The sequence below is a fragment of the Pseudochaenichthys georgianus genome, chromosome 19, assembly GCF_902827115.2.
Source record: "Pseudochaenichthys georgianus chromosome 19, fPseGeo1.2, whole genome shotgun sequence".
Classification (NCBI taxonomy): Eukaryota; Metazoa; Chordata; class Actinopteri; order Perciformes; family Channichthyidae; genus Pseudochaenichthys; species Pseudochaenichthys georgianus.
In genome coordinates this window covers 9,658,169-9,680,082 of record NC_047521.1, presented here as the reverse complement: position 1 = coordinate 9,680,082, position 21,914 = coordinate 9,658,169, and the positions used below count along the sequence as shown (strand labels likewise).

The 21,914-nt window shown below is 41.9% G+C and overlaps 1 protein-coding gene across 3 annotated transcripts in view; it reads left to right on the top strand.

Moving 5' to 3' along the window:
• The window catches only part of thrab (thyroid hormone receptor alpha b), a 139,634-nt gene that overhangs the window by 93,143 nt on the left and 24,577 nt on the right, over positions 1-21,914 (top strand). Inside the window, exon 4 of one of the 3 annotated variants that reach the window (XM_034107045.2) lies at positions 12,960-13,319. In XM_034107045.2, the coding sequence (XP_033962936.1) occupies positions 13,264-13,319 (56 nt within the window). In that variant the 5' untranslated portion in view covers positions 12,960-13,263. Of the gene's footprint in view, positions 1-12,959; positions 13,320-21,680; positions 21,782-21,914 lie in introns of those variants that run through there. The other 2 variants (XM_034107047.2, XM_034107046.2) reach the window with 2 other exon arrangements.

The following is a 21,914-nucleotide window of genomic DNA, read 5'->3' as shown; positions in this document are numbered from 1 at the left end:
ACTGACAAAGACGCAAAGACATGTTCAGGCAGCAGAACATTCATCCTGACATCCAACACATTTGTAACTCCTTCCGCTGTCTCTTCAATAAACCAATACCACGCACTCACCTACACAATCTGGGTCTGTTATGTATAGAATGGCACATGGAGACACTTCCCCTCAGGTTCTCTAGGCAACGGTGAAGGCTAACTCCGGATGAACATCCCTCTCGTGCACTTACGGCCCGTCCACACGGCGGCGTGCGTTGAAAGCTTCCCCATTCACTTTGAATGGGGTGACGTCACTTTTCGCCGAACTGCATTGTGGGAAGCGACGCGGAGCTTTGCTGGCATGGCTCGCTGCAAAAGTTGAGCAATGTTCAACTTTTGAAGCCTCTGCAGAAGCGTCAGCCAATCGAATCATATGCCAGTACAAGCTCTAGCCAATCAAACCGCTGCCGTTACAGCACTGTGTCTGTTGCCTTTGAACTCTGTGTGTGTGTGTGTGTGTGTGTGTGTGTGTGTGTGTGTGTGTGTGTGTGTGTGTGTGTGTGTGTGTGTGTGTGTGTGTGTGTGTGTGTGTGTGTGTGTGTGTGTGTGTGTGTGTGTGTGTGTGTGTGTGTGTGTGTGTGTGTGTGTGTGTGTGTGTGTGTGTGTGTGTGTGTGTGTGTGTGTGTGTGTGTGTGTGTGTGTGTGTGTGTGTGTGTGTGTGTGTGTGTGTGTGTGTGTGTGTGTGTGTGCTCGTGGAAAGAAAACAAGAACTGGCTCAACTGGCTCAACTGGCCAGTGGAGCAGCACTTGAAGTGTTTTGGCTCTATGAAACCTGATGCACTTTATGATTCTGTTTTCTTCAAGTTTGTATCTTGTTGGTCGAACGCACTTACTGTAAGTCGCTCTGGATAAAAGCGTCCGCTAAATGCAATGTAATGTAAAAGAAGAAAGATGCAATGATTGAGCAACGTTTTCATATTAGTCCTTAGGGTTGTTTTCATTGAGAACGTTGACAGCCCTTGCTCTTTCGCCTCGTCCTTTTTCCTTCGCCACTCCACCGCTTGGTTCTGTTTCTTCTCACCGTCTTGTGCTTATGAGTCCAACAACTGTCAACCGCTCAGTGAGGAGTCTGCACTTTTGAACGCTACACGTGTACAGCGCCTGATTGGGCGAGCGTGTGTAAATGCTAGCCTGTGTTAGCTTTCGCATGTGGGCAGCCATACGTTATGTGTGTCCGTTGTGTGTGACGAGGACTTGCCACTAATCAGACCCAGGACCACACGGGCACTGGGACGGGGGCCTGTGGGGGTTTTGGGCACACGGGCCCTTAGTGCCAAACAAACCTACCTTCCAGTGGGCTGGCCCCGCTACTTTCTCTTCCTCCTTTGCCACCTTCTCCTCTTTCATAGACTGCTGTACCCAGTCGGGAAAAGATGGAGGTTACTGCGGGAGGAGCGGGTGGGGGTTGTAGTAATGGCTCTGGGGCCTCACCAGGCCTTGTAGACTTCATTACACCCCTGGGAGGGTGGGAGGGATTATCGGAGAGGGGCTACATGTCAGAAATTACCATGTTGGTCCTTTGTGTGTCACTGTGGTCTCCTTACAGTGGGTGCTTTATTGCTCATTACAGAGGTGTCTGAGATGTGGAGATGAATGGAAAGGCCTGAGGGGGTGGAGAAAGGTGACGTGTGTGTGTGTGTGTGTGTGTGTGTGTGTGTGTGTGTGTGTGTGTGTGGTGTGTGTGTGTGTGTGTGTGTGTGTGTGTGTGTGTGTGTGTGTGTGTGTGTGTGTGTGTGTGTGTGTGTGTGTGTGTGTGTGTGTGTGTGTGTGTGTGTGTGGTGTGTGTGTGTGTGTGTGTGTGTGAAGCTGAGGAGGCTGAAATAAAACAAATATATGTATTTTATTACATATATATATTGTGCTGGTTGTACAAAAACTCATAGTCCTAGAAGGTATTCCTAATAGTACAACTAATAATATACCTATTTACATAAAACACATACATTTGCGTAATAGAAATTTTAAGGAGCTTAAAATGTACTTAATTTTAATTCAAATATTGGGAATAAATCATTTGGGAGCTTGGCTTACAAAATGCTTTTAGCTCTGTTGTTTCCAGGATAGTTTTAAATAATACAAGATGTAACAGTCAATTGAAATGTTAATAAATTAGGTAGAACATTCATTTTTTAAATAGATGCTGACTTTTTATAGAAGTTAAGATGACTTCAATGACGCAACTCCAGTTAGTATTTATCTGCTAGGGCCTTGGTTCGAACCAGCCACCCTGTTTCAGATCGAAAAGAAAACAGCAACGCGAGATGTTTACTCCCTTGCCTATATATCCGTGCTCTTAAACTGGGACGCGCTTGACCTGAATAACTGGTCTCCGGGTATCATCCTATACATGGCAACTGGAGGCCGGTGAGCGACACATAAGACATCTTGCTGAGCCTGGACCTGCTGTATCTAGGCCACACAGCTCACGATGTCAACTCACACTGAGCACAAGTTAAACAGCATGAATTAGAAAGGTCAACCTAAAGTTTAAAGGGTATTTCTCGTGCCCGTGGCTAACTCACTACATGCTTACTGGCCTGATAACCGGGCTTCTAACCCTCTCCAGCCATCTTGGAGCTTCTCCAGCAAAGAAAGCAGGCGAGCTGCGGGATGCATCTTAATGTGTGCCTCCTCACTGAGCTCACACTGGCGCCCCCTCAAACATCAACCCGTCCCAGTTTGTTGAGGCTTTGCTATTTTGCTTCATACATTTGCACATATTTATTTCTGTCATTTTTATTTCTACCCATGTTTGCACTCCTTACGCAAAACTGGTTTGTTTTATTTGAGCTGAGGCTGGTGCCTGGATCCCAGCCCTGTTTGTAAACTCCAAGAAACTGAGCACACTCACTCACTCTCACTCACACTCACACACACAAAATACTCACCGCAAAGTGCCAAACTACATGCACATGTCATGAACACACAGTTGCTATAGTATCATACTAATATAGGAGATGTGAATCTGTGAAAAAAATATGTACTTTAAAACTATTTTCTTTTTAAAGCACACATTTAGGGGTAATAAATATGTTTTATTCATTTAGCATATGTTCATTCATAAGAGGAAAAAAATGTGTGAGTTGTTTGGGGAAACATTTAAATAAAACATTTTTAAAACGACACCTTCACCTATTCAGAAAGAAACATACAGTAAGTTGATATGTTTTGTGTTTTTTTTTTTTATTTATTGTTGTGGCCCTTTTGGGGGGTTTCTCTATTGCTCCACGTTTATTATGGGAAGAGGAGACCTCTCCCCAGGCAGTTGGCATAGCAACACCAACCAAGTGTTTGCGTGTTTGCACCAGAGGGATGAAGGCAGGGAAACAGGAGGGAGGCCAAAGCGGTGTGATTGCCCAGATTGCTGGCACAGTCTGACAAACTTGCCCGTGCACACACACACACACACAGTCACACACACACACACACACACACACACACACACACACACACACACACACACACACACAGTGGTGCTCCAGTTTAGGCTCAGGGCCTACACCCACACACACATCCTCTCCTCAGGCCTGCTGTGTTGGCATTGCCAGCTAAAGCCGCCTGTTGGATGCATCGAGCGTACACCAACACACGTATTGATAAAGTAGTAGCAAATTACACACACACACACACACACACAGCGAAAATGGAATTCCCTACTCTGCTACTAGCCCATCTAATTATACCACCTGCTCATGCTGAAACACACAAACATACATACCACACACACCCACACCTTTCACAGAATACAATTTGGCATGACTGCTGCCTCCGAATTTGTTTACCCACAATGCAACAAACTTGCATGTGTGTGTGAGATCGTGCATACTTTGCCGGTTTTAAACTGACCTTTAAATGATGTAAATCTTCATCTTAAAACACTACTATTTAACCGGTTTAGTGGCTACCCTTTCTATTTAGTTTGTAATCACTATGCTGATGTAATGTAATGATAGAGGCTATGTGGAAACTGTACAAACCACTCCTTATTAAAGGCACTTCAATTTCCCCATAACATCCCCCAAGCACTTCCTCTCTGTTACAATCAGACGATTCCATAAGCTGTGAGGAAATACACACGTGCGGGGAAGTGGACATCTACAGGAAAACAATGGGGGAAAGAGCACATACGGACAGTGTCCAGTAGTTTCACACCGAGTGCACTTTTTCTTAAGGTGGGCTGAGGAGGACATGCCAGGCGGGAGGAAAGGCAGAACGTCTGTTTCGGAGCGTTTCCTGGAAAGAGTACAGGGTTAGCTGGGGTTGGAAAATACACATTAAACAGGATCATTTGAATTGACAAAAAAATCAAATCAACTTCCTCTCCTTGGGCGTGTCAGGCTCTGCAGCGTTGAAAGAGACCACCTTAAGAAAGTGAAAAGAATCAGCAAAACTGCAAGTGGGGGAATAGAGAGGCAGTGAACAAAACAGAAGTGAGCTGGATTTGTTTTCCAAGCGCAGTCACATTCTTGGCAGTGCCTTCGCTTGTCCTTGCCAAAGGAGGGTGGGAAGAGGGGGATGAGAGAGGTAGAGAGAGAGTGCTTTTCTTTATTGTTTCCTTGTTGCTACCCGCCCTCTGCGTTAGGAATACGTTAACATTATCTATCAGACGAGATGTACTTTAATCCTTGGCCTTAACTCACATCGCCTGAAAGCAGACACGTGTGTTTTTATCTTGTTCCCATATGCCCTGTTGAAGTATACATTGCCTCATTTAGCCCCTGCTGACATGATGTTCTATTTTCTGTTTGGTCTTCATGATTACACAAAGCAGTCACATAATGTCCACGTGCACATCTCTCAATGACTTCTGCTCGCTGTATGTCAGCCTCTAAAAGTCAATCCAGCATACTTTACAGAAAGTTCACACAGCATTGCTTCTAAAGAACGGATTAATGGTTGCAGTCGTTGGTAAAGTACCAAACATTTGTTGTAATGTGAATATGTTTGATATCAGCTGCACCTGACAACACTTGACTCAATATAATAAATAGTTGCCGTCTTTGTTTTGTCCACTTACAACCTTAAAATGGCGCATTACGGAGAGTACATGAAGGCAACACACTGAATGGGGGCACAACACATCTGTTGAGTTTATGTCCGCCTGTCAGGATGCTACTTGTCAACATTAACATGTCATCTTCTGTCCTGGGAAGATAAGAAAGAGCTGCTGTAGCATCGTTAGAGAGTTAGCCCTGCGAGTCTGCAGATGTCCTGTGTGTGTGAGTGTGTGTGCTCGCCTGCTCACCAGCGCCAGGTGCCGGGCAGCGCTGCCTCGCTGTGCCGCCGGCATTCCCCTTGAACAGCTTCTGCTCTCGACAGTAAAGGTGCCACTGAGTGAGCAGGCAGCTGACCTCTAAGGGTGCTCAGTGATGGAACACTGGTGTTACCGGGCAACTACTTGGTGTACATGTCTTTTCTGGGTAAACAGGTTTTTAAAAAGAGCTGCAGCCTTTCCGTTTGCATGTCTCATCTTTGCTTTCCTGTTCCAACGTCTTCATCTCTGTCTGCCTCTTGGGCTTTGTTGCAATCATGGATGGATTATGGAACAATGAGCCACTGGATAGGCAGACATATAGAAACCACCCCACCCTTCCTACATGAGATCAAGCCAGCCACAGGGAAAGACACACAACTCATCATGTGTGGTTGTTTTGTGGACATGTTGTCATAGTATGTCTTTATATAGTTGTCCTTTGTCTTCCTTTGTAGTTGTATTGTGGTCTTTGTATGTGTCGTGTGTCTGCAAAACAGGGTCTCCAGGGGCTTTTTGCCAGGGAGAATGCATCCTCAGTTGCAATGTTGACGTAGCTCAAGCACTGTTGGCAAGATGTTAAGAGGGTGCAAAGTGTCCGAGAGGGTTGTGTTCATCCAAGGGTTTTGTTTCACAAGCATCAGTATCATCATGAGTTTTAAAAGTGACACGCAGACAACCAACGTGTATACAGTAAGAGCCAGAGAGCTGCAGTAGCGAAGGCAGCCGGAGAAGTGACGTAAAGTCGTGAAAAGCAGGGTGGAAAGGAAGATAAAGAATCAGAGGTAAGAAAAGGACAGATAAGGCCGTGTGTTTTCTGGCGAAATAATAAGCGAAATGGCCATGGCAACACAAATTGCATTAGTGCGCCACGTGTCCCTGTGTGCCCAGCATGTCCCTTGTGTCCTTGGCTGCAGCAGACGTATCTATAAGCACACCCTAACCCACACACTGTGCATGCACACAACATAACACACTGTTACCAGCCGAGTCAGGGTAGGACACCGTGTTCCTGTTTCACCACTGTGGGGTTTAGTGTGTGTACTATATAAAGACGTATATACACAGGGATACACACGCCCTGTTCTTACATACCGAGCTTAGGGAGGTGTTAAAATGTAAGGGAACTATTATTTGCTTGTTATACAACTAAATGTAGGAAACATAGGTGCTGCTGTTGATAGCTTGCGGTGTCGAATGATGTCAAAGTTCAGACGGTTTGAAACTAGAGTCATGTTTTGCCATATTCCCTCAGCAGTTTCCTTCGCCGGGCGGAGCAAGCTGCTGAGTCAAGTGCTATTTCTCCCACCATAATAAATACATGGGTGTATGCCGCTTCTGAGTGTGTGTCTTTGTCCTTCACCTGACAAGGCATGAAACCCCAAAGCACCAGTTGTGGGTGTGAACACATTTAGGTTAAACATTAACATTGTATTCGATGCAGACGTCTGCGTTTGTGCAGACCTTACAGCCACAAGGTCACATGGTAAAGGAATGTCTGTAAAGATGGCTTTTAGTCACTTTGCTGTGATCTATTAATAACCCCTGGCGGTAATTAGCCTGGCGAGAGAGAGAGCGTGACACATGATCTCTTTGCCTTTGGCTGCTTGCGACCCTTGGGCACTGACTGACACCCATCTACACCGCCACCATCAGACTACAACATGGCCCGGCCCTGTTCCATTACTTAACCGCTAATTGCTTCGGCCGCCCTTGGGAGTCGGGAGCACTGACCCCGCGTCTGCTGTCATGGTGTGAATTTGAACAAGGGTCCTCATCAGCTTAAAGGCTACAAACATCATATTCCTCTGAGGTTACATCATACCTGCTGCCCTCTGATCCCTCTGCCTTCTTCATGGGGACATACATGTGGAGGTCCTGAGAAAGAAGTGAACATGTTCAACATGAAACTCTTTTCCGGGTAACGAGAAATGGGCACATCCGAGCTCACATGTGATCTGCTGGAGAACACACCAGAAGATCTGCTGGAGAACAAACCGGCAGCTGCAGGAAGCATGTAGTAGTATTAACAGGTGTTCTGTGCACTGCCCCCCCCCCCCCCCCCCCCCCTTAAAACTGATAATGATCGAGTAATTGGTGAAAGGGCCCTGAATCTAACCACAGTTCCTCCTCCAAATTGTACTTTGTATTTTTCCAAATTGGTGTGCGACCGTGACATTTAAATGGGACGAAATTTGAAAGGACATGTGAGGATGGAAAAAGGAGATAAAGTGCAAAAAGCCAGACAGCTGTCTGCTGAGTGGCTTTACAGTTCTGTCACGACACTGAAGCGTTTACCAAATAAAGGTAAAGGAATACTTCCCCGGCAGAATGAACATTTGTAGCAACATATATGTTTTCCTTAATAATACAAGGCAGCACAGATCTTAATATCTCACTTTTTGTTGTTGTTGCTCATAGCATTTAAATAAAGCTAAGTTTGAATGACGGACACACAAACGTGCCAGAATTCTCAGAATGAATGACTTAATCGCATTTGTTTTTAAATGTAATCGCTACACTGTAATTGTGGATGAGCTAATGCGTTGTTATTTGTAATGGAGACCATGTTTGCCATACCAATACTATGCATTAAAACATGCTCACTAAATATGGGTTTAATTACCTTCAAACAGATGTTGTATTATACCAGCCACTTATGTATGTATGCATGTGGTTTTCTGACTCTTCAACTGCAGGGTTACACTGCAATTCTGATTCAAATAAGTGTTGTGTTCGCCTATAATGAGGCCGTGTGTGCGTACCGTACGGAAGCAGTGACTCGTGCTGTGTATATACACTTCCGTCTGGAACTCGGTTAGATGTTTGTATGAATCTGTTTGAAAGAGAAAGTGCAGGACGGTTTTCAAAACAACACTCCTTCCAAACCTTGGATCAATTATGCAGCACGCATTCAAGTCTACAAACTATGTCACATCCTTGAAACAAGCTATTCTTATAAACACAATAACTTGTTTTATTCCTTTTGTTTGGTCCTTCTACCAAACAAAAGGAAAATAAAACATGCCCTTCAATTATGCTCTTTATTCTCTTTGCTAATGTTGTCAGAACTACAGCTCACACACTATCAAAGTGGTTTAACTTCATAAAGTCAATCAACAAATCATTCCTACATATTGTGTCGGTTCTTTAATAACACTCTCCATTGATATGGGTCCATTACAACACATCCCCAACGTCCTTGAATGCAGTGATTTCTTCTTGGTGTAGAACCAGAGTTAAATTGGCCTTCTTTGTGCTGCAGAAATCAGCCAGTTCTTTTCTTCTCAGACATCGATCTTTTGGGCCTGAACAGAAGAGAAAGAGAGCAAGTCATGTTTCATTAATTCTGAGCTTCTCCTTGCATCAGTTTGCATTTACTAGTTCTTCTTTTGATACATTTTAAAGGCTGTATTTCAGAGCATGCAATTAAAGGTGAAAGTGACAGTTTTTGGAGGCCCAATTAAAATGAATGTGGAAGCTGCACTAGAAGGGTATAAAATCAAGGTGCTGTAAAAATGTGTGTGTGTGTGTGTGTGTGTGTGTGTGTGTGTGTGTGTGTGTGTGTGTGTGTGTGTGTGTGTGTGTGTGTGTGTGTGTGTGTGTGTGTGTGTGTGTGTGTGTGTGTGTGTGTGTGTGTGTGTGTGTGTGTGTGTGTGTGTGTGTGTGTGTGTGTGTGTGTGTGTGTGTGTGTGTGTGTGTGTGTGTGTGTACGTGGGCATGCTAGAAAGTAGAAAACAACCTGAGAACCCACACAAATTTCCCAGACAATGTCACACTTTTCATTAACATTCGATTGCAAAGCACTAATAGCATTTTTAATAAATGTGAGAAAACATTCTTAAAATATGCTTTTATTTCGTCATTGGATTATAGCGTTTAGACTGATTTAAAGAGGCCCTATCATGCTTTTTAGGGGTTTTCCCTTTCCTGTTGTTATGTTGGTTTTAGTGCATGTAAATGGTCTGCAGAGGCTAAAATCTCTCCCACACACATTAAAGCATGTACACATGTCATAGTAGAGGATCAAAAAACAACATGAACCTGGAAAATAGCATAAAAGGTCCCTTTTTTAATTGGGTATAATTTCAATGTACAGTTCCAACAAATAGACTGGACTCAATAATTGCGGATGATATTAATATAATTTTTGCTGTCCATAAGCCCATGCACCGCATACTATTTGTTGACGTGTACGCTAGTACCTTGGTGCTCCTAGTTGCATCAAAACATTTCTTAATGGGTTCCATTTGAAGCTGTTGTAATGTACTCTGGATTGAAAGGTTACCCAGGAACACGTTCCACTAAAGCCATTCATCACCTTCTCTTGTAAATGTACATGTTGTTTTACCTGATACAATGAAAGCATGGTGTGCTGCATATCGGTTGTGTTGCTCGTTGCAGCAAGCAGACCATAGATGGTTGTATAATGAATCCCTCACTGACACTGTTCATGTATCTATGGATGTACATTCGTGCTTTAAAGCTGCTGGACGCGCTGATCTGCCTTTTGACACGCCCTGTTCTCCTCCTTCGTCTTCCAGCTCCGATAAGCGGGTTTATTTTGTCTCCACTCCAAAAATGACCTAAATCAAGTCTTTTATTTACCTTTCATCAACTTACAGTCCTTGCCTTTCTCCAAAAAAATGCTGTGTATTATCTCAACCTCACTTTATCTCCTTCTTTCTCACTTGTGCTCCTTATCTCCCCTCTTTCCTCAGCTCAAAGTATGCTATGTACTCTTGTCTGCCCCAGACCACTTTACAAAGTGTATTTTCATGCCCTGACCTTGTAAATATGGGATATAAATATAAAGGCAAACAAGTACATACAAGGATACAGTAGGAGGGCAGCTATATGGCTTACACAGAGGGAGAGAGTTTTACTACGCAGATGTATCACACTACTAGTGTTTGTTTTCTTTTTCACGTGGGAAAGAGGAAGGTGGTTTGCTTTCCGAACTTCACGAGCAGAATAACATTTTACAGCATGTCTGGTACTCTTAAATGTTAATAATAAAAACAATCCCTGTGTGAGCTTGTTATCAAGTCGCACATCAAAACGTATTGTACTATCATGTGCTATACAATTGGTTGAGTCAAATGAACAGAAAAATATGCGGATTATTTTATTCATCTTCAGTCATTATTTATGCAGCTGCAGCCGGCAATGCTGTTTTCACCCTCTGAAATATGCAAACATTGTGATTTTACATCGCATCAAAGCGTATAGTTGGGTCCTGGATATATGTGTGTATTATTGGACTGACATACCGATGGCATCAAATTGCTCTTTGGGAAAATGCAATTTACATTTGTCCCTATTTTCACACAATATGTAGCCCTAATGAAGAAGGGATGCTTCTAGAAAATAGTAAGTAGATTAATTGATAATGGAAAAAATAAGTTTGTTACAGCCCTGAAGCACAGAAGTTTAGCATGACCCTCCGAGGTCAGGATACTGGACCCATGGGAAACACCCAACCAGAGGCTTGAAGCTTATACGCTATCTCAACAGATATATCCCAAAACGTTGTTTTCCTCTTAAAAAAGAACAAAACAGATTTGTTGCACTTTATTCAGACAAAGGGCAGATACATTTGTACTAGACCTTTTATATAAAACAACCTATGAGGTTTTTCTCGCTAATGAGCATAATGAACGCATTCAGTTGCTTCCCCAACAATGGGCCTCTCTCTCGTACCTCTCGCCCTCTCGGTCCCAGTGTGATAGACAGCTAATTGTTTGTGCGACAAACAACAACAGTGAGTTAGCGAGTGCCACTTGTGCAACAGTGGACCTGATAGAGAGCAGGCCTCTGCTGGAGCGCACTCCATTAGTGGAAAGCCTCTGGGGATTATGTCATTACGGTCCTCTTTACCACCACACCACAGATAGTCCTGCTGGGGTCAGCCTGACCTTTCTTCTCGTTACAATGGACGGGATCACTGGTGTGTGTGAGTGCAGGACACTTGTGCGTGTGCTTGAAACAGGTGATAGGAGTCAATGAGGATTTCTTTCAATAAAAACACATGGTTCTTGTGTAGATGGTTGATCAATGGAAATCAGCTGATGTTAATGTTACCACAGACACCATGTGTTCCAATATGATGCAGGTCTCGTGACTGAAAAGGTGTCCTCCCTCCACATCTTTCCCCTCACATCACACCATATCCTCGGTGTCCCTACGTGAGGCACAGCTACATCTCTTATCTTGACCTTTCAATGAGTCGTAAAGAAATACGTTCCGGCATTTATCGGTCTATTAACACTTTGAAGGTTGCAGCACTTCATAAAGCTCAACAGATTAAAGACTGTAACAGAGGGTCTTTAGACAGTTCATAAAGTCAATGCCGCTATGAACCGAGTATACATTTGACTTGTTTGTGTTTTAATCTAAAGGACCACGGCATGGGACTCAGTGTCAAACAACAAAGGCTGCAATTTACATTACTTTTGAAAATCAATGAATCTCTTTAATAAAATGGTAAAGAGGAAAAAAAAGAGCCTAAGTTAAAATCCCACATGTGCTGGTGTCGTCCAGTTCAGAACTCAGAGATCATCGTTAAGAAAAACCTTACTCCAATTTAAATCAACTCTTACCTGAGTTAAATCACATTTAACTATTTTTGATAATTTTACTGTCAAGCAACTAATAAAAATGGATTTGTAGCATTCATTTAAAATCATCTCACCATCACCTGAACGCTTTAAACTGTTCATTTGTATTTTTGATGTATTATTACATTTTAAATACTTTACGAGATGCCATCATCGTCACACAGATTGTGTTAAGGTGCCACATTCTACATGAATCTTTGCCTTCAGAACGAATCCCTCACCTGCAGAGAAAGGTTGTTTTCAATATGACCGGTAATCTCTCTGTTAGCAAGAAAGAACCATTATAATATGAGTCGTGTCTGAGGACATTCTCACGCCCTGAATCCCAAGTGTCCGGATTAGACTTGCATTGAACCGGGGATTAGCGGAGAACATAATAACGCCTTACTTTGACAACAGAGGAGGGAGGCAGGGGCCAATGGATCAAGACCCTCCGAGTACACACACACACACACACACACACACACACACGCGCGCGCTCTTTGACACAGATTCCGCTGCTCATCTTAAAGCTACTTAACCCTGTCAGAGAGGTGACATTCCGCAAGGAGTTTTCCAAGGATGTTGAACTTGAACTGGTATCACCCGCAGTTAGATTTCCCCTTTGACCTCCAGGCCACCGTATGTTTAACTTGACGTGTGACTCCTAGAAATCAACCTGTTGCTGGGATCTGAAATCTGGTCTCTTTCCAATTATTGTATAAGATTTGAACGCTCAGCGTGTGAAAACTCTTATTAAAGGCTGTGCGTGGGCAGACATGAACAGTGGAAGGAATTACAATGTGCAACATTTTCTCTAAGGATTCGGACTTGAAACGCTCGTGAATGGGTTCATTTGACTCAATCTCAAATAATGGAAGTTGATAAGATCTTCATTAAAGAATGAGAAAAGATAGGAAGTAATAGCATTGCTTTTACGTAATTAAAACTAATGGTTATTTTCCTTATTTATGGGTCTGCTGAACATTTTAAATTTAAAATCACATCAAAGTATATTTTCTGCGGATAGACTAATACCTGGGGCAGTTTGTGACTTTGTTGATTTTTCTCTTCCAGAGTGGATCTCGCTCCACCCCCCGACTCCCTGAGACTGACACCCACCTCCAGCCCAGGCCCCGCCCACCGACCTCTAACCTCTTCCAAATCTTTGGATTTCACACCGAGCCACACCGTACCGACCTCAAATCGTTTTCCTCTGGAGACCCCCCCCGGCCATCCTCCCCAAAAAGAAACACCCAGGGACGGGACCCTGTCATGTTACGCTGAGGGTCCCCTCCCACCTGGCGAATGACAAGTGTGCATTCGAGGGCGGGGCTTGCCTCAGTCTCTCATGATTGGCTGCTGGATGGAATTAAGGTGAATGGAACACGTGCCCAAGGAGCAGGACCCTAACCCATCAGAGGGAGAAGAGAAACGGTGAGTCTTTATCATTTCAAAGTGTTCCCGAGCAAATCCTCCACTTGTTCAAGAATTGTTCCTGGCAATTGTTTTCTGTTGGTCTGAGTAAAAGCTGTACGCCACACCTCAAGGACCCTCCCCTCCTCTTAAGTGTGTCTTTGCTGATGTAAACAAACCCCTGAAATGAAGCAGGCATGTGCTTCTGGCATTACGTTACCTATGGAGGAGGTTTTCTGAGGACACCCAAAAGGGAATCTTTATTTTTTTAAAGTCTCTCTTTTATCGTCTCGATCTTTCTCATGGCGCTCTCTGTTTTTACCACTGCGGATCATTTTATTTCCGGACAAGCTTCAAGACGAAGCAGCCTCTTTTTCCCCGCCGCCAGTCTCTTCCTCTCGTCTGAATAGTTTTCTCAGAAAACTCGCCTTAAAGCTGCATCTGACCCCGATGCTCCTCCCCCTGCTCCTTCATGCCGGCCGGCCCGAACACAAACAAACTGTTTAAGGCCTTTCTCATGAATGAAAACATAATATTAGTGGAATGGAGCTCCTCTCATAATGCCGCTGGAGGAGGAAGGGGCCCTCTGTGTGGGAGAGGCCTGTGGGTAAAGCAGTGTGTTATCAGTCAATATATAATCTCCTCTGGCTTTCAGAGAAGAGTTCAATATCAATGTGCTATGAAGGTTTTAGGGGACATTCCTTGAATTAGAAACTTAATCTCACTTTCTGGGAATAACTAAAGTCGTGATGCTGACGACTGCTCATGTCTGGGAGTCTAGATATGGCTCTGATGTGGAGTAAGTGTGTGGAAGCTTCTGTTTAATCAGTGCTTTCCCTAATCTGTATTCATCATGCTGATACATTTCACACACAACATAAACATATTGCTTTATTTTTAAATTATTTATTTATTTTTAAATGTAGTGTGTACCTCTTTAACAGAGTAAGTGGATCGGAGGAACACAACACAGGCCAAACCGTTCACATTTATCCTTTTTTAACAATATGTTTATAGATTTCTTAAAAACGTTGTTACAAAAAAAGGTGATAAGGACCCTGGCGCGTTCCGCATAGATTCATATGATTTCCAGTATTTTAATAAAATGAACATGTATTTGATATATACGCTTATACATGCATGCATATAATAATAACAAACAATATTAAAAAAAATATGATTTCTCTTTTAATAAAATAAATAAAAAACACACCAGAGGGGTTTAAACGTGTCTCTATAATAAAACTAGAATGCATGTAATGATAGTGTAATAATAAAGCACCGTGCTGAGAGACTGCTCACAGCTCCACTGATTCTCCATGTGCTGTGGTACATACAGCTTGTGCTAAGAAAGTAAATCCGGCGGGGTCTGCATAGATTCCTCAGCTAACATGGACACCTGTCAGGAGATTAGCAGCTCTGCCACGGGGGGGCTGAGGACAGTTGGTGCAGTCATGGATGTCAGAGTCTATACACCGGCTTTTTTTGTATCGCATATGTTCGGGTGCTAATATTCAGTGTGTCCTGACACCTGTGCCCAGGGCTGGCTGCTGCGCTTTGCACCTTGCGGGACATTAAAAAGCACACCGATTTAAGCTCTAAGGCGACAGACTGCAGTAGTGGGATTTTATCAAATATCTGCGCCCCCCTCGGCATGTTGTCACCCTTGTTTTGACCTTCCCCAGGTTTTTGAAGTGATGCTGTTGTTACCAGGGTGCTTTGGATTGATATGTACTACTACTTTTTACATTAATGTGAATGCTTCTCTCTCTGAACATAAAACAGTATAATAATGTTTTATTTCAGAATCAAGTTTATTGCCTTTTGCTTTGGTGTCTAATGGTGCAAACATAAACAATCTAAGAAAATAAGTATCAATAGTGGGTCAAAAATGTAAAGAAATCTATTTAGCTTTAAAAAAGAATAAAGACAAGTAATTACACCACATTTAAATATACAAAGAACCTTAAAAGCTGAAAAACTAAAACACTGCATTTCAGTTTCTGAGCTGATGCTGTGTCTGAGTGAAACCCAGCTGTTTTGCTTGTACCTTGGAGTTTAAACACCACACACACACACACACACACACACACACACACTTCAAACTAATCCACCAGCACTTATTCTAGGCAAATAGTTAGACCAGATCAGCTTAAGGAAGTGTAATGTAATGCTGTTTTGTTTATTTAGATTCACAAACCGCTGTGTAAGTAAATATGGATCCACTTGAGTACTGTTATGTGTTGCTTAGTGACACTGCATCGATTCTCAGAAACAATATATAGCTTTAAATAATAGTTGTATGCAAAGATTACTAAGAAAAACGGAAAAAACTATTGCTAAAATATTTGATGTTACATGGACTGTGGTGAATGCTCATTAAGATTATATTGATATGATAACATAACAATTTGTCTTTCATTTGGTGATGTGTTTTTGCACTGTGACATTATTCCTAAATGAAAAGATGGTATAATAAGATAAGATAAGATGAACCTTTATTAATCCCCGAGGGGAAATTCAGTTGTACAAAGCAGCAACAGAGTAAGCGTGAAAAAAAACAGTACAGCAAAGATTCACACAGATCAATAAAATCTAAAATCAATAACATAAAATCAAGGAAATAATGATAATAATAATAAAAGACTATAAAAATAGGAGATAAATAAGAGTAAAATAACTGTCAGCATATATACATATTTCGTCATCATCTAAGTTATAAAGTGCATAATAAGTTAAAGTGACAAGTTAACATGGGTTGTGAAAACAGTGTATATTTATGGACCAGTGATTTAATTTGATTTCTTTCTCCTATTTAACCCCTTGTTGTGCAGCCTGATGGCTACAGGCACAAAGGACTGTCCGAGGCGCTTGGTGCGTTGTGGTGGAGGGATGAGTCTGTGGCTCATAATATGGCTTGATCAAAGTATTGCACGATACCTCCAAATGTTAGAGTGTAGTAACCCTCGTTTCTTGATCAGCCTGTCCTCCTCCAAAAAACGACCACATTGGTTGATTGCTCAGCAGCTTATTACGTCCTATAGTCAGGTTTTAAAGTGTAGCACCTCTCGTGATCGTGTAAGACCACGAGAGGTAGGTCTCCCTTGTAAAAGAGATCGTTGATCTCAAAGGGATTGTTTTACCTGGATAAATAAAGGCTTTAAAACGTGACTATAGGTCGTAATAAGCTGCTGAACAATCCATCTATTTGGTCGTATGAGTTGGAGGACTTGTTGTTCTTGATACATACAGTATATTGGAAGTGTTCGCCAACGCACAGCCTTATTTTGACAGGAACTCAAATCTACTGTAATTTATTTAGTAAAATAAGAAAGGTCTTGATCCAAAACTGACACGAATGAAGCCACTTATCCTGGTAGCTGGATTTAGTTCAGACGTGGATGTGTAGTCATAGCTTGCATCACTCCTCCTAACATGTCACCACAGCTGATGCAAGGGGCTGCTTGCAGTGTGTTGCATTACCAGTGTCAAAGCCTTGCTCCGAGTGTGTGAGTGTGTGAGTGTGTGTACAGTATGTGCGACTTGGCTGTATCCAGGAGTCTTTGTTGTGCTTCCAGAGGTCGTTTGTTTTCATCCACTGCAGCCCCTAGCCAAACATGTGTGGGACCAGATCACAGCAGGCAGCAAGTTCTTTTTTTTCTTCGGGCGACACATCAATTAATGTTTTCTATTTATTTATTTTATCTGGAGAGTGGTTGACTGCCCCTAGAGTTAGTTAGATATGTACATTTCATCAGCAGTCCCAGGGCTGGCAAATCTACTAGATAATTATGGCATCAAATGTTGTAATTCAGACAGGAGTTCAGAGAGTAAACATTGCATCACACACAACTAAAACGCTTTCCATTAAAAGCATTTCATCGTACAATAAATGAAACAAAATACTCTATGATATTTACTCTATGGTTAACTCTATCAAAATCATTTGTTGTCATATTTTGAAACTTATTCTAGGTACTCCCTCTGGAGGGAACTTTGGGATCTTAGCCTTAGCAGAACATTGACTTGCTCCAAAGCCTATACAACAGGAAAGGTACAAACCCCAAAAGGATAACAGGGCCTCTTTAACAACGCTAAACAGTAGAATATGTTTCATTTGAGGCAAGAAACAGAATCTTCAGATATATTTGATCTGTGCAGCCTCGTGTGACAATTTGACCGGAGCTCATGAGCCCGGGATGGAGATTCCTTGTCTCTGATTGGTTGATTTTAATAAGGTGTCAAGCAGGTGCTATAAGGAGCAGTGAGAGAAAACAGGATCATGTTAATTTGTCACAGATTATCCCTCTGTCAGGTTAGAGTGTCTGCAAATATGACAAAACATTTGTTTTAATAATAAGTTACCAACGGCAGCTTTAACAGTCTCATGATTGGCTATGTTTCTGCTGTAATTACAGCTGTGATTTAGAACTGGACAAAGTAGCTCATTGTCTGATAGTGCTGGGTATTGTGTTCCAGAAGTTCACAGCTTTAATGACATTGTAAATGAGATTGCTGCTGCCGTGAATCGCAAGCGAACACAATGTTGCCGCTGGCTTCTTTCAACTCGTTAGATCAGTACTCGTCAACATGTTGTATTCACCACAGGTACGACCTGTTTGCCGTGGCTGTAAATATAAGATGAGTGATGATAATTCTGCACGATCTGAAAGAGGAAGATCAATCTACCGAACAGACTCGCACACATGTAGAGAGAAACATGAACCGAGACATCTACTATCAAGACAAAACATTTGCATTTTGATACACAGGGAGAAAATGTGATATTCTTTCCAAGCTACGTACATTTCTCAAGTATTCTCTTTCTCCCTCCTGTGATATAAAAGTCAGGCCTCCCTGTGTTTTCGTCCTTGCAGCCTGTAAAGTCTGCCACAGCCCTCTGATCGCATTCGTCCCCTGGGATGCTACAGTATATCTGAAAGAGTAAACAAGATTCAGCTTTCCCTTCCCCTGGACACGAGGATATCCTCTCATGAGCGAGTGAAAGGCATTGTTTTAGTGCTCGTGCTATGGATTTTATAACGTCGCTGGTTCTCCTTCCTTGGAGGTTTATATACTAAGTAGGGTTGCCAGAAACTGACCATGATCAAAATCGATTATTCGGCAGCCCTGGCGAATAATAATCGATTATTCGACCGACTGTAAGTTCGAAGTAGTTCCACGAGGAGGAACTCTTTTTACCTGCCGCTTTGTTCATCTTTAGTCGCACGTGAGAGGGGGGGTGGGGGCGGGGTCGGTGTGTAGCGTGCTGCAGCAGCAGTCTGCTCTGCACGCAGGCTTCCTCCAAGTTTACAGTCAAACAAACTGTTGGTGTGACCAATGACCATTTACAATTATTAATACTATTACTATTATTAGCATATATATATTTATATATATTTTGGTTGAAACTAAGCCATAAAAAAAAAAATATATATATAAATAAAATCGATTTTTAAAAATAATATTCGATTATGGAGACTGTAACTGTAGCGAATAATCAAATAGTCGCTGGCATCCCTAATACTAAGTAAGGCTTTGAGACTCAGTGAATGACATGTAGGTTGAATAGAAGTGGGAGTTACTGTACGTACCGGTCTGTCTGTCAGAAGATGGAGGTCCTTTGTTTGGTAATACACTATGTGCTGTATGCAGTATATGGGTGTGTCCCAGTAAGTAAATTATAGGTGTCCCAGTACATACACTGGATTTCTGCGGTACTCTCAATAACACTCATTAATAGCTCTCATGCCATACTGATGGATTTGAAGATTTCAAAAACTTGTTTCTGAGTTCTGAGAAATAGGGAAGGAGGGCCCAACTGCCTGAATACTGCATTGGTGTTTGAGTTTGTACATTTCAGCCATTATATAATGAGTTCAGATTGATAATAACTGTTTAGATGATAATGATGATCTCCAGTAGCTGTGTGAATCATTGGTCTATTCTAGAACATTGTGTTGTACATTCCAAATAACTATACTACTTCCATCTTGCAGAGGACAAGTTATAATAATAATAATTAATCTGTCAAGCGTGATCAGGGTTTTGTTTGTGCTTTGACTGCAGATGTTCAGTGGTGATTAAATGCAAATGCAACATCTATAACTCACATATGCAAAAAGGCTGCTAGAGATGCATATGCACCTGCTGCAGACCATGTCTAGTATGGATAGTATCTACAGAGCATTTTGTTTGCTTTATCACCTCAAGCAGTTATCCTTTGCTAAATTGGGACTTATCTGTTCCTTTTTATGAAAACAAATTGTGTTCATATTTGTATATATTCCTGTCATCTGCATTGTCTACATTATTAGTTTTAAATGTATTTTTGAAAATAAATCGATATTTAAATATTGATTATTTTAATATTTGTTTTTTTAAATAGAACTTGTTAAGTATCCATTTTATTGCAGCATTTTTTAAGCATGAAAAACTAATTATTTGACTTGTTGAAAGTTTGCTGTATATGATTAGGTATTCTTGTTTTGTTTCATTATTTTTTATATTATGACAGTTTTTCTAAAATTATATTTGTATATATATAGGTTTAAAATACAATATTTAGCAGCTGAATACACACAACATTCAATACATTACATGTCACTTGTTAGACGCTTTTATGCAAAGCGACTTACATACATTCAGTACAGTGGGCAATCTGGGGTGAAGTGTCCTGCCTAGGGACACAACGACATGCTGACTGCAGTGGGACTCGAACTTGCTATCCCCCTGATTCAAAGTTCAGCACACTAGGTTCAGCGCACTATCCCACTGAGCCACAGCCTCCCGCCTTCACATTGATGTGATCTAAATGCAGCTAAATACTGACTTGAAGTATAGTATAGTCTTATTTTAAGTCACTCTGTACCGGATGCAGCGAGCTGTGTATATTTGAGGATTTGGCTCCATGTTTATTATTGGTTGTGTGTGGGTTGCTGTACACTTGTGTATTTGGACAGAGGAAGTTGTCTTGTTTTCACTCAGTGGCATGCTATATCCCCTTCTTGCTCAGCCTGTCATTTAGACAGTGGAGGGATACATGAGGGAACCAATTGTCCATTAGCGCTGGATGTATAGGACCAGACAGACCCAGCTGTAGCCTTTAGCATGCAGGCTGAACAATAGGCTAATGTGGCACTTAAAACAGGACAGGGGGCCTCATTCAGACACTGTTATAGATGTCATTCTCTGGATTATTCTCAGTGTCTTTGCAGTGTTCTCTCTGTTTAAAGAGCACTACCTTCACAGCAGGGGCCTTTCAGTCTTCCATTTTCCACTTCAAGCCTATTTTTATCAAGTCATGCAGAAAGATTGTGTTCTATTTGCTCAAGATTGTGATGTAATCATCAGTGTTATTTCTGGCACCACTCCAGCACATGGGAGGTGTTCTGAATGTCATGTGTGTTGCATAACAGCAATGATATCGACATTTGCGTTGAATAAGGGTTGAGGTAGAAATGTCATAATAATAATAATAATAATAATAATAATAATACATAAAACCTACTTGAGGGAAGTATTTTCTTGTAATTTAGGTGGACTTATACAATTCCATATTCTTCTTATTGCCAACAAATCCCATTTATAAAAAAAAAAAAAAAAAAATACCAAAACCATAGTTCCACTGTTTCCTTATAACAAACAATTCTGTATATCTATACATTATCTTCATTGTTGTTTTAAAACACAATCCCATAAACTCAGTGCTGCTGCAAATACTCACTTGAGCACTAAGTGTGTGTACATTCGCAGTAGAAGGTTGACCAAAACAAAAGCCCTGTTTTTCTACTGTTTGAGTTGAGTTATGTAAGAACTACAGTGTCCAGCTGTTTCGTGAATGATCCCTTTAACAAAATAAGCACATTATCTATAGGCTTTTATTTGTATGCCAAATCAGGGAACCGATGAGCCACAGGCGGGTTGGGTTAAATAAAGAATTTAGAGACCCATTGTTGCTTTTGTTGACACCAAGACATCAATAGAATAATCCCACCCCTTATTCTTTAAATGTACCAACATAAGAGCAATTATCATGAATGAGATATAGTTATCTGTGCCTGGTGTGGATGTGCTGTTTTGCTAATGAAAGCCTTAATGAAAACTGCACTCTCTTAAAATAGTCACGTCTCTGGAGAGTGCTCAGTTACCAGACAGCGCAGCAATTACATGTTGGACGCACTCCACAGTCACTGTCAAAGTCACAGGTGGCTGTCCTCCAATCAGGGCAGAATGGGTGGTACTAGCAACGGAGAAATAAAGTCCCACAGATTAGAGGAAGGAGGAGGGAGAGGCAGAGTGTATAGTGGAGTGGGTTGGCTGGCTAAACTTAGCACACTGCTAGAGACATCAGAGTGTAAGAGAGAGAAAGAGAGAGTGTGAGTCCATGTATGATTGCTAGTCATCTAGATCTGAATCTTCAACTAGCAGTCCTCGTCTGCCATGCATATTTTACAGTCCCACTGCGGCATCAGGTCAGCACTGTAAGTCTTTCTTTGTGACATCTTTTGTTGACTCTTCTGTATTTGTCTTGGACAGCGTGTGCTCGGAGTTGTGCACCGTGTGTGGATATTCTCCATAGGAATCATACCATTGCTCTCACATGTCAACGTGTGT